General features: G+C 39.7%; 1 protein-coding gene across 1 annotated transcript in view; it reads left to right on the forward strand.

Moving 5' to 3' along the window:
• The window catches only part of adamts6 (ADAM metallopeptidase with thrombospondin type 1 motif, 6), a 71,694-nt gene that overhangs the window by 44,983 nt on the left and 12,088 nt on the right, over window positions 1–14,623 (forward strand). The window contains exons 16-21 of the mRNA XM_067574232.1: window positions 621–754; window positions 4,598–4,721; window positions 5,455–5,535; window positions 8,736–8,899; window positions 11,983–12,121; window positions 13,982–14,111. Coding sequence (XP_067430333.1) covers window positions 621–754; window positions 4,598–4,721; window positions 5,455–5,535; window positions 8,736–8,899; window positions 11,983–12,121; window positions 13,982–14,111 — 772 coding nt within the window. The remainder of the gene's footprint in view (window positions 1–620; window positions 755–4,597; window positions 4,722–5,454; window positions 5,536–8,735; window positions 8,900–11,982; window positions 12,122–13,981; window positions 14,112–14,623) is intronic.

Raw genomic sequence — 14,623 nt, forward strand, 5'->3', positions numbered from 1 at the left:
ATTGGCAGGAGTTTAGGAGTGCAGGCCTTGTGTCATTCCCCCCCCCCCCCCCCCCCACCCCCACCCACCCCCACCCCCCCTTCGAGCTCTCTCCTTGATGTCCGCAGATCATGGAAAATATCCACTTAACTGAAAACACAAATAGCTCAAAGATAAAAGTTCGAGGCATGTAAACACAGCTTTTATTTTCTTTTTGGAGATGGAAGAGCTTAAGTTTGATCTCTTTTATCACAAGGGTCTGTTTTGTCAAATCCATCACCTCCTGATTTACAGCACTCGGCGGGCTGGGAGCCGTCATGTAAAAACAGCAGATAACCTGCGTGTGGATGTCAGTGTAAATTGTTGTTGGCAGGCAGGCGCCGTCTCCGCTGGTGTCAGTGTTACGGTGACGTCAGGCTGGAGGTTTTAGATCAGAGCACCACTGACTTTCCTCCGCGTGATATTATTGTCAACAACTCAAAAGGAGATCCCAGAGCTGGCTGCGAATCCTGCAACAACAACGCCGGGTGTTTGCTGGTCTCTATGTGTTGTTTATAATTTATCTCTGTTGTCCTGTCAGAGCTGAACTTTGTATAACGGCGTCTGCTCCGTGTCTGTGTGTGTTTTCTGTTGAAACCCAGGTGGTGTTAAACCCTGTGCGCTGAACTGTTTGGCGGAGGGCTATAACTTCTACACGGAGCGCTCTCCCGCCGTCATAGATGGCACCCGATGTCAAGCTGACTCTCTGGACATTTGCATCAATGGAGAGTGTAAGGTAAGGGAGTCCCGCTCAGTCATACATTTAAAAGCATAAATCTGCATTATTCAGATTTAAAAGCTTTACAGATTTCTCTTTGATTGAGCTCTTAAAGGCAAACTACAACAGTATATTACAATTTTTATTCATATCGTAATGGTGAAATCGCTAAAAATAGGTTAAACGGGGGCAATGAGCACCAGCAGTCAGACAATAAGACTGTTAAGTTTATAAAACCGACTCTCTGGTTCGACTTGAACTAACCGCACTTGCCAAAATTGTGCACATTTTTTCTGTGCAATGAGGAATTATTAGCAACATTGTGGGTGCGCCCACTTTTGGTTTTCCTTCCAAATAAAGTGGTTTTAGATCATCTGGTTAAACTATTTGACTTGTGGGGCGTCCCGGTAGCCTCCTGGTTAAAACATCACATAACTGCAACATCCACAGTTTAATTCCGGCCACGGATCTTTGGTGCATGTCATATCCCCACCTCTCTACCCGTTTTTCTAGTCTCTCTACACTTTCAAACCATCAAAGCTAAAAAAAATGGCAAAAAATGATCTAAACTGACTGTCGGATTGTCTGACAGCTTGTGTTTTTTGCCTATTTGGACTTTTTTTTTCCGTATTTGCCACATTTCCTGATTTCAACAATAACTTTGATGAGTGAAATGTGACCATAAACGTTACAAGGCTGAAAGTTGTAATCAGCTGTAGTTTAATCACCAGCCTGTCAAAATATAACTCGAAAAATGAATGAAAATCTCAAATTCACTTACTATCTTTTTGTTTAGAACTTTCAACTGCATCTCACAGTCATCCTCAGTGGGCGGAGTTATGATGGAGTTAACACCTGTTATCATGTGACCAAAGTTCATAGCTGGGTCATGTGAAGACTGTGAGATGTGGATGAAAGCTCTGGCAAAAAACAGAGTGAGTTAGATGGTTTTTTCTCTTAAACTACTAGAAAAACCTTAATTTGATATTTGTAGCTTTTCATACAGGAACTGATCAGCCCTGTTAAAGGAATTAATTATATATAAAAATATAAATAAATACATAACATATAAAGAATAAATAAAAGGCATAAATATGAGATCAAGCCTGCTCAATGAAGGCAAATTTTGCAGAATTTGAGATGACATATCGATGCAATAGTTGGCACTGTGCCAAACTGACTCCAATATTATGACCAATTTACATGTGAAATCAAAGCAATCAATAAAATTCACTCGTTATAATTCTTTAAAATAATAAAATGACACATCACAGTGATCGTCAGCCGGGGCTCTTGTGATCGTTTGTGACTGGTAACCTCTGATATCGTCTCAGCCTTCAAACTGCAGTTAAGTTACACGTTACGCTCCACATTTATTCGCTGACTGTGCAAGAGTTTCCTTCAGCCTCGGTGCCAGTGTTTTTTTATCTTTGACAGCACAGTTTGCAACATACTGATTGCGTAAACACCGACTGCCAAAGCACAAAACCACACCATTCTCCAGCGAAGAACAATCAAGCCCTTTGAGGGTCTGATTGTGGCTGATTGTGATCGAATGACTGGCATTGCTCTTTTTTTTTTTTCTTTTTTTTTTTGACTCTTATCGGGCCTCCGCAGCCTCGACCGCAATTGTTTTGAGATAAATAAAACACAAAAAAAATCATTGTTTTGACTCAATAATGATTTTATACTGTATATATTTGAGAAGGCTGATTTAATAACAAGGCAAAATAACATTTTATTGAAAGGAGTTGGCATCTGGTGCTGTCTTTGTTTTCATGAGCATAAATCATTTTGTACAGTGTGTGTGTGTGTGTGTGTGTGTGTGTGTGTGTGTGTGTGTGTGTGTGTTCTGAAATGCAGCTGAAATAACTTGGTTCCTCGCTTTAAGTATTTGCTTTGACTTCCACCTGACCGTACGATTTGATTCCTGTTTGGCATGAAAAAGCAGCGTCCGTGCCCACGACATTACTCTGATTCTAATATAAAAAAACAACATGATGTGTGTTTTTAATGGGAAGGAGATTTCTAAGAGGTGGAATATTCCCTACCAAAGGAGCATTACAGGTTTATTTCCAGTCTGAATCCAGCATGTCTTTTTATTTCAGAGGCTGGCTCTCTGGGTTCACTGCCACACTGTGATAAATCTCTGGAACACTGTCTGCTTGGAAAGCTCTCAGAAACACTCAAAACTGCTATGCTGTGCACATGTGCCGGAGAGAGAGAGATAACGAAAAACAGAGAGCGGAGAGATAGTGATAGAGAGTAGAAAAGAACCTCGGGAGATCCAAAGGAGGAGTGGAAGTGTCTGTGACGACGATAATCCTCCCGGTTGTATTGTCACACAGTATTAAAGCACACGGTCGATAGAGCTGTTACGAGACAGTTCGGAGACAGTGCAACACATTTACTGGTCCGACGTTTTATTTAAGCGTACAAATGCAGATTGTGACATTTATGCACGAAATAGAGGCCTAATAATTCACACGACTGAAGAAAAAAAAAAGGTGATGTACTGATAACAATCCCACAATGCAATTGAGTGTCTATAATATAGGGAGAGAATAAGGCAAATAATTTAACTTTATTGTTGTTAAACAAAACACAGTCTTGTCACTTATCCGTATATGTTCTATATACTTAATATATACTTTAAATATATCCTTTTAATATATATTTTCCTATGAAATAGTGGACTGAAAGTATAAAGTCTCACAAAATGGAAATTATGCAGTTTAGTTAATAAAACTCCATCTGTTGTTGGAGATTAATGTTAAAAAACAACTGTTTCCAAGGTCAAGAATATTATTCCACCCTCCAAGTACTTTAAAATGCTAATTAGTGAGTTAAGTACTTGAGTAAATTTACTTTAAAGTTATTCTTTCCAATCCTGCTGGTTTGAATCCACACAAATTACCCTTTAGTGAATACAGTAGTAGCTCCGCTGAAGGCCAACAGTAGAGAGGCCTGTGCTTGTACGGGATTGTCTGACGGCTGTATAAATAATAAAGGAGGGCATTGTATTCTGGTCTCTATAAACAAACAAGACAAATCCCCCCCAAATCCCCCCCCCCAACAGTGCCAGTCAGTCCTGTTTCTTTTTAAAGGGGACGTATCATGCTTTATGTGATTTTCTGTTATTTTTATGCTGGGATGATGTCAGATGTTTAACATGGTCAAAAGTTCCAAAACTTGAGGTTAATTTCTGTAAAAAAAAACCCAACTCTGCCTTCAAGTCAAAAGTCAGGGCTTTGGCCTGCTCTGAACATTTGTAAAGTTACTTCCTCCTTGTGATGATGTCAGATTGTTCATGGATGCCCACAAGCGGTTGTCCATTTCGTAGTCTTTGTTGCTAAAGTTGTTCCACAAGTTGTTCACGTTTTCCACTTGCATATTTCGGATCAGATTCAGGCTCGAACATGTACTAGAGAAGTTTATATTTCATGTAAAGAAGGGGGAAAAAGAAGTAAAATCCTACTACTGCTGTTTGTTTACGTAGCCTCTGAAGCTGACCGATCAGAACAGAGTGGGCTCATCAGGAGGGGGGGGCCTTAAAGAGACAGGAGCCTGTTTCAGACAGAGGCTGAACTGAGGGGGCTGCGTAAAGATAAAAACTGGAGTTTTTGTTTTTCAAACTGTAAATCATGTAAAGATATTCCAGTAGAGCCCCAGAATATAAATATAGACCCGGAAACGCGCATGATATGTCCCCTTTACAGACCTTTAAAGCCTGCGCTCTGACCTTTGACCTCAGAAGATTTGTTATAATCTCTTATTTTCTTAGTGAAACGGTGCTAAATAACTAAAATGTTAAATCCTCACACTCACTCACTCTCCTGACTTTGTTTGTCGGCCTTAAAGCACGTGGGCTGTGACAACATCCTGGGGTCCGACGCCAAAGAAGATCGATGCCGTGTGTGCGGAGGGGACGGCAGCACCTGCGAGGCCACGGAGGGACTCTTCAACGAGTCTCTACCCAGAGGAGGTAAAAACATGACCACAAGCACCTCAGATTTCCATTACATCTCCATTCATATAGAGCAGCTTCTAGGCTTCTTTTATTCATTCAGTATGAAAAAAAAAAAAGGGGGAGCAAAGATCGTGTGTTTTGGTTTGATGACCACATGTGACAAATTTTAACTCACCGGAGATGACTGCGAAGAAAGCTGAAAACAGAGTAAGTCATCGTTTGTCCGAAGGCCAACACATCCCTGAAGCCAGGAAGATAATCTTGTGCCTTTTTTTTTTTTCGCCTTTGTCACCCACCGGCAGAGCATATGTTTTTTAGCCGACTAGAATCATGTACATAGAACAAAAACCTAATGTTTTTTTCCCGTTAATTACATCATGGAGTAAGGAAATCAGGAGTAGAGATAGGGGCTCGGTGTTGGCTGTAGCCTGAGGTCGTCTATAGAGAGCTGGAGAGAGACAGAAAACATATTTCTCCTTCTATGGTATGGCTAGTAAACCATCTAAAAATACTGTGTGTGCATGTCTGTGTGTGACTGTAAAAAAAAAAAAAAGGAGGGGATTGTATTGTCCTCCTGTAGGATTGCTTTGTCCTTTTTGGGTGATTTGGAATTTATTATATATGTGTTCCTTCCCTACGTAATATGATACTGTATGTAGCTTTCTGTCTTTTCCATGTTGTAAAAAAAAACGTCGTCACATTGAGTGGGAGAAACACCACCGCGATGATGCATATCCTTCTCTTCCAGGCTACATGGAGGTGGTTCAGATCCCAAAAGGCTCGGTTCACATCGAGATCAAAGAAATTGCCATGTCGAAGAATTACATCGGTAAGCCGTGGCCTTGAGATGATCGAGTCACACTCATAATTAGACTAATTTACACTTTTTTGAGCTTTATTTTTTTTAGCTACACTAGCAAGAAGTTCCCTAGAAGTGAAACCTACTAATTTTAGTGATTGTTTGACTTTTTGTCCAGCGCCACCATGAGGTTTTGTTTATTTTAACAGGTCCTTTAATTTTAAAGTAATTTCTTGGAAATTTTCTATGTAATTTGCAAACATTTAACAGTTCATTTTTGGGACATTTTACAGAAAGGGTGGTTCAATTTCGTACAAATTATAAGAAAAAATAGTTAAGTTGGTAAATACATAGTTGTTAATTTGCAAAAAATCTGAATAATTAGAGTCTTAACAAAAAGATGACATAAAATATTTAGTTTTCATTGTGTAGTTTTGTGTAAAACAATATATTAGCATATCAGTTGTTTCTAATAAACTCTATGATGAACCGATTTCCCAAATTCCCATATACCTCCAAATTACATAACCCTTTCAAAGAAATGTTTGAAGAATTAACGGTTACACAGCAGCTACTTATAGGACATTTACATTACATATTACATTATAGAAAGAAAGTAAGGCATCTGTAAAATAAAGTGTTACCATAATTTTTCACAGCATCTTTAAGAAACAACGTAATGTAATAATCATTTGATTGACACACAAAACTATACACTGAAAACTATGTATTTTCTGTGTAAAAGAGTTGATAAGAAAGTAATTTATGGAGGATTTTTGCAAATTAAAAACCACATATGAACCCAAATATGAGCGGGCACTTACCAGCTAAACCAACTTAACATTTATTTCAGTTTTTCTTATAATTACAACCCCCTTTCTGTAAAATGTCCAAAAAATAAATTGTTAAATACCTGCAAATGACTCACTTTCCAGCAAATTAGAATAACAGTAAAGGACCTGTAAAATAAAGCGTTACCTTGGTTTTTACCATCTGAAAAGTCGTCCATGGAAACTGTTTGGAAAAGGGCGGGCACTTTCAAAAAATACTTGGCAGGTGATTGGATGAACCATCTGTCTGTCACCGTCTTACTTTGCAAGGCAGTTGGACTCACGAGATCACGAGAGAATCCTCATAGGACGCTGATTGGTCCGAACCACCGGGGGTTCGGACACAAGCGTATAACTTGAAGCCTGACAAGATAGACTCTTGCGTGATCTCGTGATCTTGGGAATGCAGCTGCCTCGCAATTGTTGGATGGATTGCCATGACGCTTTTTACAGACATTTGTTGTCCCCAGAGGATAAATCCTAATGACTTTGGCGATCACTTGACTTTCCATCTAGCACCAAAAGCAGGAGAATGTGTGACTTATCCAGAGAAATATCTCAACATCTACCAAATGTATTGGCACACAACACACTCGTGGTTCTCAGAAGATGAATCCTAATGACTTTCGTCTAGCACCACCATGAGGTTGACATTTGTGGTTTTAAGTGAAATGTCTGAAATGCTGCCATGGAATTCGGTTTCCCCTCAGATTGAAGTGTCATATAACTTTGATAATCCCTTAAGTTTTCATTTAGTGTCAACAACATCAGGCCAGAATTTCACTTTTGTCCAATTTGTCCCATACTTTGGTTTATGACCAAATACTTACAAAACTAATGACACTCCCATCAGGCTAATGAGCAAATATTAGTATGCTAACATGCTAAACTAAGATGGTGAACATTGTAAACATTAAACCTGCTACACATCAGCATGTTAGCATTGTCATTGCTGACATTTGCATTGAGCTCAGAAGCCCCTCTGTGCCTCACAGAGCTGCTGGCATGGCTGGAGTCTCTTGTGGAGACTTGTTTTCTTATCAGTCCATCAAAATTCACCACAGTGTGATGAATTGGCAATTTGAAACATTAAGCTGTTTCATATTATCTGTTCTGTTCTGTGTCAACCACATTTCCAGGGATTTCCTTGTGTCTTTGTCAAGAGCAAATTAGAATATGCCTTTTGTTTTATCTCCTGTTGCTTAATGTGAAGCTATAAAACAGCGTCTGTGAAAAAAAAAAACAAACAGAACAAAAAGACGTACTTGAATCTTTGCACGTGTTTTGGCCATCTTGGCACCAGACTCATCCGCTCCGTTCCAGACTAAACAAAAACTATTTGCAAGTTGCACTGGCAGCATCAGAACCAAAACAATCAAACAACGGGATTCAATTAAGCCCATTCTGTGTCTTTTCATTAACAAGAGAAAGACATGTGACAGCGTGTTGAATTTATAGCGGATGGTGTTGATGGAGGGCTTAAGTTACACTTTGAACCAGAGAGCTGCGTCAGATTTATAGGGCCGTGGTGACAGCTGCCTGGTCCACCAGGATTATGGGGGATATGATGTCTATATATCAAAGTTTAAAGAGTGCAATTTCGGCTATTGTGTGGACCTGATTTCCCCTCCAAGCAATTTGTAACTTTGTTATGAACTTCATGTGTGACCCCGGCGATAAAGACAATATTTTTCTTTTGTAGCATTGTCTGAGTCCTTGCTATTTAGGTCAGCAAAGTTTGCATTTTTTTAATGTTTTATTAAAGCAAAAAAACCAAGTGAGACTGGAATACTTGTATTCGTAAGACGTATAAACACACAGTTCAAAATAACAAGATCACAATGCTCACAATCAGTGCCAGATGTGCTGAGAATGAATTTATGGAGAAGGGGGATTGTCTTATGTTAAAGAGGAGTAAACTATTGTTCATCTAATCTGCGTAAATGCTGCAGAGGGGAATCTGCAGGCGCGGGCCAGAGAGACAGAATAGCGAGCGGTTGGATCGTTTCTCCTCAATTTGGCCTCATTTCAGCGCAGAGAAAGTGGATATTTTCAGATCTGTTGTGCTTGGAGACCAACTTTTGTTTTGACAACCAGACAGAATGGTATTCATGAGATTCGTCCAGGCTTTCACCTGAAGTGTGTTTTCTTTCTCTTCCTAAATTAGACGTATGTACGTGTCGCTGCACGTGAATGTCCTCATCCGCAGAGTGTGTGTGTGTGCACAGGCACGTGTGTGTGTCTGTCGAGGGATAGAGAGTTGTCAGCGATGATGAAGATGAACAACGGCAGTGACATCACAGCAAATGATTGTCTCCACCTGTTGCCTCGGCTACCGTTCCTGTCTGCTTTTGATTTCAGCTTTCTCAAAGTGTTTCGTCTTTTTCTGTTGTTACTCAGCTTTGAAATCTGAAGGGGATGATTATTACATCAACGGAGCGTGGACCATCGACTGGCCCAGGAAGTTTGACATCGCAGGCACGGCCTTCCACTACAAGAGACCCTCTGATGAACCGGAGTCTTTAGAGGCCCTAGGAGCTACCACCGAAAACCTGGTTGTCATGGTAACACAACACTTCTTCTTTTACTGTAATTTAGCCAAGAGTCTCCTGCATCATTTAATGATAATATAGGTTCATGTTGTTAAGGGCCGCGACTAATTATTATTGTCATTATCGATTAATCTACCAATTATTTTCTCAATTAATAGTTTAAGTGACTTCCCGGAGCAACATAGTGTCATCTTAAAATGTCTTGTTTTGTCAGACCAAAAGTCTAAAACTCAAAGATGTTCAGTTCATCATCACAGCACACTAAGAAAACCAGAAAATATGAACATTATGAGGCTGGAATCAGTGATTTTTTTGCCATTTTTGCTTTAAAAATTACTTAAACCATGAATCAATGATCAAAATAGCTGTTAATTTTCTATCAATGCACTTTGTTTCTAAGGCCCCGATCAGACAGAATGCTTTTAAGCAGCCTGAGGCGGCTTTTTGTAATTGTTTTCAATGAGAGTGAAGCTTTTTGCTTTTGCGTTGTTGAGCGCTTCGTGTTTTTCTGCTCTATATGCGTGTCGCGTTTTTGCAGGAGTGCCCCGAACGCCTCGAGTTGAAAAAACTTCCAACTCAGAGTGGAAAAGCACCTGACGTCATTAGCCTTGTGCGGTGGTGATGACAACAAGCGGAGATAACAGTCACGGAGGACAAACTAGTGGTGGCTGTTGCCGGATACCTGGAGCTATATGACTTCACTAGCCGTAGTTACTGTGATCCGAACAGAAAACAACAGGCCTGGAATGAGTTTACTTCACAGCAAAGTAACAGTTAGGCTAAGGACAGGTGATTCAGTTGTTGCCTAGCAAGAACAACAAGAAAAAAAAAAAGGCAGCAAGCTGCTCTTTTTTTATAAATTGCAGGCTTCAACAAAAAAGGGCGCCTCACGTTTTGCAACCTGTGAAAAGCGCTCTGCCTGATCGGGGTCTAAGAAATCATCTCTTTCTCTGTCATTTTGGTACAGAGGTAATACCCATGAGACTTTTCTGTTGTTGCTATGGAGAAGAAATTATTTAGAGTCATGAATCAGAGCTTTAGCAATTTCTTTACTACTTTAAGACCTCCAACTTTAGCATTATCAGTGGTTAATAAATCATTTGTTAATGCTTCATAGATCAGATATTATATTATTAGGAGCAATGGTTGGGTCGCCAGGTTGTGAAAAACCCATTTGATGGTATTTCCATTTGGTAATAATGCAGCTATAAATGTTTAAAACGTATTAATAAATACTTGAGGAAGCCATAAAGTTTGTAGTTAGAAGAATGTTGTAGAATGTGAATTAGTTGTTAATAAAAGTGGATTTTGGTTCAGACGTTCTGCAGCTTTGCAGAAGATCAGAGGTCAAACGGGCCATTGGAGGGTCATCATGACCAGTTAAAGAGCTAAAAAGCAAAAGCAAATGTCTTGCTGGAAACACACATTTCTCACAACCTGGCAACCCAAAAATTGTAGTTATTGATTTATAACTAATCTATAAAGCGTTAATAAATGTTTTTCACATTTTAACAAACCCATTATTTACAATTTATACACACTTTATGAAGGGTAACGTATTAGAGAGCACTAACTGCAAACTCAGAACGCTTCAACGACTGTAGTTGGTAACCACTTGATTATAATTGCAGAACTGATCAAAAAATGGACCTAGAATTTTAAAAGTAAATGACTTAAACAGTTAAATGTCTCTACAAAGTGTAATCTGTATCCTCAACTCACCATTTTCAAGGCACACGCAGTAACAGAAAAACATCAATAACTGAATGTTTCTTACCGAAATGCTCCTTGGGAGTTGTACTTCTTGTACTTTTGTCTTGTACTTTTGACTTTTTTTTTTTTTTTTTTTTTTTTAAATGAAAGAACCAGATATTTTCTAAAGCAGATGTTCTTCTTTTGTACTGATGATTCAACCAGGGGAGTTTCATGTCTGTCCACCTAATGTTGTCGATACAAGATATAAACAGGACACTTCCGGACACTTGAAATAACTGGCTGGTCCTGTCCTCTTAAACTCAACATCTGGCTGCAAACCTTAGGTGACCCTCAGCCAGTGGTTTGAGCTATTTATATGCGGATGATAAAAAAAAAAAAAAATTTTGGCAGAGTGCAAACAGTGTCACTGAGAGTCTGTGCTTGCATGTTTTGTGCGTTAGTGTGAATGCACTTAGATTTTTTTTTTAATGGGTTTCATGACAATTTTCTTTGTGCATGTGTGTGTGTGGCTGTGCGTGGTTGTGTGCTGATGTGAGGCAACTGAGCATTTTCTTGTAGTAATACTCTGTGGTTTCTGCCTCGACATGAATGCTTAAAATACCAGACCACACAGCACCACTGGAATAGACAAGCAACTGGCCACTCGACCACTAGCCATTTCTTTGTGGCTTGCAAAGCTGTGGCTGACTCCCTCGGTCTCTGCATCCAGCAGACTAATATAAACCCTCCAGGGCCTCACTGATCCAGACGGTTCAAACTGCATTTAAAGCTGCCATAATCAATATTTTTATATAAACAAAGGATCAAATGAATACAGTATGTGTCATGTAAGAATTATCACCCAACTCTGCGGCGCTATGGAGCGTTTTAGCATCTTTTTGGTTTGGTTTCATGGCCCGCAACTTTACTGTTTTAGTTCACTCGCTCTCACTCTCTTAAAAGCTACAGTACGCCATCTGCCCATCAACAAACTGCAGACAGACACAGTTAGCATCTAGCTGGTGAACATTGTGAGGTATTTTGTAGCTAAAAAGCCAAATATTTTCCTTGGGAGTTGGTGGATACCAAAAACGGAGCTAAAAGCAGAGAGAATGTTGGACTTGGATGCATTAAATGAACATTAACATGATTCCACATGAATCTAATTTTGCTCCGTGTCTGATTTATGTGTAAATAAGCTGCTATTTGTTTGTCATAACAACTTTGTAAGCATATTTTAAGCACAATACCAGTTTAAGAGCAAGAATCAACTCTATATGAAGATTTTTTTTTTCTCATACTCTTAGGTTTGTTTTTATACTGAACTCAGAAATGCTACTTAAATTAGCTTCAGCTGCTGGCTAACTGTCCCCACCTGTTGTTTGCTGCTGCCTCTGCAGGTTCTCCTTCAGGAACAGAACCTGGGAATACGCTACAAGTTCAACGTGCCTATCCAGCGCACAGGAAGCGGTGACAATGAGGTGGGCTTCTCCTGGCACCACCTGCCCTGGTCTGAATGCTCGGCTACCTGCGCTGGAGGTAAATCTTCTGGAGGAATCTTTATGTACAATTTTAGCACCGCTGTCAGTCTGGACTTTTCATGGTCACAGATATACGGCTGCAGCTTTTCCAATGTGAAACCAGTGTGGAAGAGCGTCAGGGTGTTCTTTGACTTCAGTTTAACTTCTGACACAAAGGTTAAAATGTTTATGCAGGTGTGTTTTTTCTACTTGAGAAAATATGTCAAAAACTAAACCTCTGTCAGGTGTCGAGGGCCAAATATAGAAACACTCCTATATCAGCATTTTTGCTCTGGTTACATAGTTTTAAATCAACTTTATTTTAAGCGTTGGGTTAGCTGCCTGTCACATGACATACAGTATGTCTTTTATTTTCTCTGTAAACACTGAGTTTCCAAAAAAAAAAAAAAATCTGAATTTCACATTCTTATTATTAAAGTTTATTTTTCTATGAGAGAAGAATATTGTCTTCTCTGCTGTCGACCTTCTCCTGCGTTATGGTGGCCAGTTGCCTTTTGAAAAAGAGCACTCCAAGCATTTTGGTATTGAATACCATAACACGCTGTGGGTGTTTAAATTCTTTTTGAATATTTCTAACCTTCTCAAATATTTAATGTCTCGTATCTTGTGTGTGTGTGTCATTCAGTAAATCTTCCCCAACCAATAATTCCACAAATGCTGAAGAGCAGTGTGCAGAAACCCAGTATCATAATTTGCAATGGGTTTCCAAAATCATTACTTTATAGCTGGAGATTCAGCCTCTAATAAATTCAATATGTATATTTTCCATATTTTAGCCGGAGTAATGAATATGGTGTAATTTCTGTGAATGAGCTGCTCTGCATAGCTTCTGGTTTACCAGCGTTGCACACAGATACGACCACTCTTCCAGAGCGCTTGTCCTACAAAGTCAAACATTCAAAATCTGAAACCGCAGTGAAATGTTGACCATGGCCTCAAGAATGACTAAACCAAACCTTTTAGCCCAAAAGCAATGGGTTTCATGTAACAATAAATAGTGTTTCTTCCCAGTTGTCAAGCGCGGCCTGGACGGGTTTGTAATATTTTGTAAAAGCATGACTGAATAAGCATGTGGGTTTTTCTGAGGAAGGATTTCCAAGTCCAGAGCAGAAGTTTGCTGCTATGCCTTCAGACGGGGAAACACACATGGCCTTCCAGTGTCGTAAACATGCCGTCGCATTGTTGATCCAAATGATCTAATTTGTGTCTACTGTGTGCCTCGGACCACACGGAGCTTTAAATCCGAAAAATGTTACTTAATCATTCACCCATTCGATATAGCTAGCTCAGCTAATCATGAAGTGTTGTTTAATATATCACTACAGCAATAAAATCCCATGAAAAACACCTTTTGACAACCTTACAACTGAAACTCTTTAACCCCATGGTTCGCACTATTCCTCCAAACTGTATTTCACTCTCAGCACAGATGGGTAGATTTTCTATACTTCACGCATATACACACACACATCCATATCTCATTACATCTGCCAGACAAGTCTGCTGCGGGATACGTCCCACGAGGGTCCAAACAGACCCTTTCTGAGTTGGTATGGTACACACGCACACGCGCACACACACACAGTAGGAGGTGTGACACCGATACGGTAGCCCTCACTCTCTCCATTAGAAGCCAAAATAAAGAGCGCTCTGCTCTGTAAAAGTGATTTGCCAAGATATCCTGCAAAGAATCAGGAATTTACATGTCTGGATTTACTACAGACTGAAAGCGATACCATCTCCGCTTAAACACAGCACTCGACACGGCAGCCGGACTCCATGTTTCTGAAGGGGATTCATGTGCGAGATCAGCTGCGCCCTGCGATGCCTTATTGATCACCCCCTTTTTCCACTACAGGTTCCCAGAAGCAGGAGGTGGTGTGTAAGAGGCTAGATGACAACTCGGTGGTCCAGAACAGCTACTGCGACCCAGACGGAAAACCTCCAGAGAACCAGAGAGACTGCAACACTGAGCCATGTCCTCCAGAGTACGTAACACTGAGGCTCGATTATTCATTTGATCGGTTGATAGAGGAAATGCCAATCACAGGTTCCTGGAGCCCAAGGTGATGTTTTCAGATCGCTTGTTTTGTCCGACCAACAGTCCAAAACTCAAATATATACATTTTACAATGATACAAAACAGAGAAGTGCAGAAAATAACTTTTACTATAAACTTTGAAGAAGAGGATGTTTGGCTATTAGCTTGATGAATGCACTAAATGATTAATCGGTTAAAGTTTTACCACTAAGTCCTGCTCTTCAGCTTAATTTAGCTTGCTTTGTTTAGCTTGTTTTTGTCAAAGAAAGTGTAAAAAAATGTTGAGAGTGTTTACCTTCATCTTAAACCTGCATTAACTGATATTTTTGGACACATGTTTGCAGCAGGAACAAGCTGTAAACACAACACACAGTGATATTATTACTGTTTAAATTGATAGGCAAAGTTGTTAGAGAGCAGAGCAACATTATCAATCATTTGGAGCTATATTTTTGGCCA

The sequence above is a fragment of the Thunnus thynnus genome, chromosome 19, assembly GCF_963924715.1.
Source record: "Thunnus thynnus chromosome 19, fThuThy2.1, whole genome shotgun sequence".
Taxonomy (NCBI): domain Eukaryota; kingdom Metazoa; phylum Chordata; class Actinopteri; order Scombriformes; family Scombridae; genus Thunnus; species Thunnus thynnus.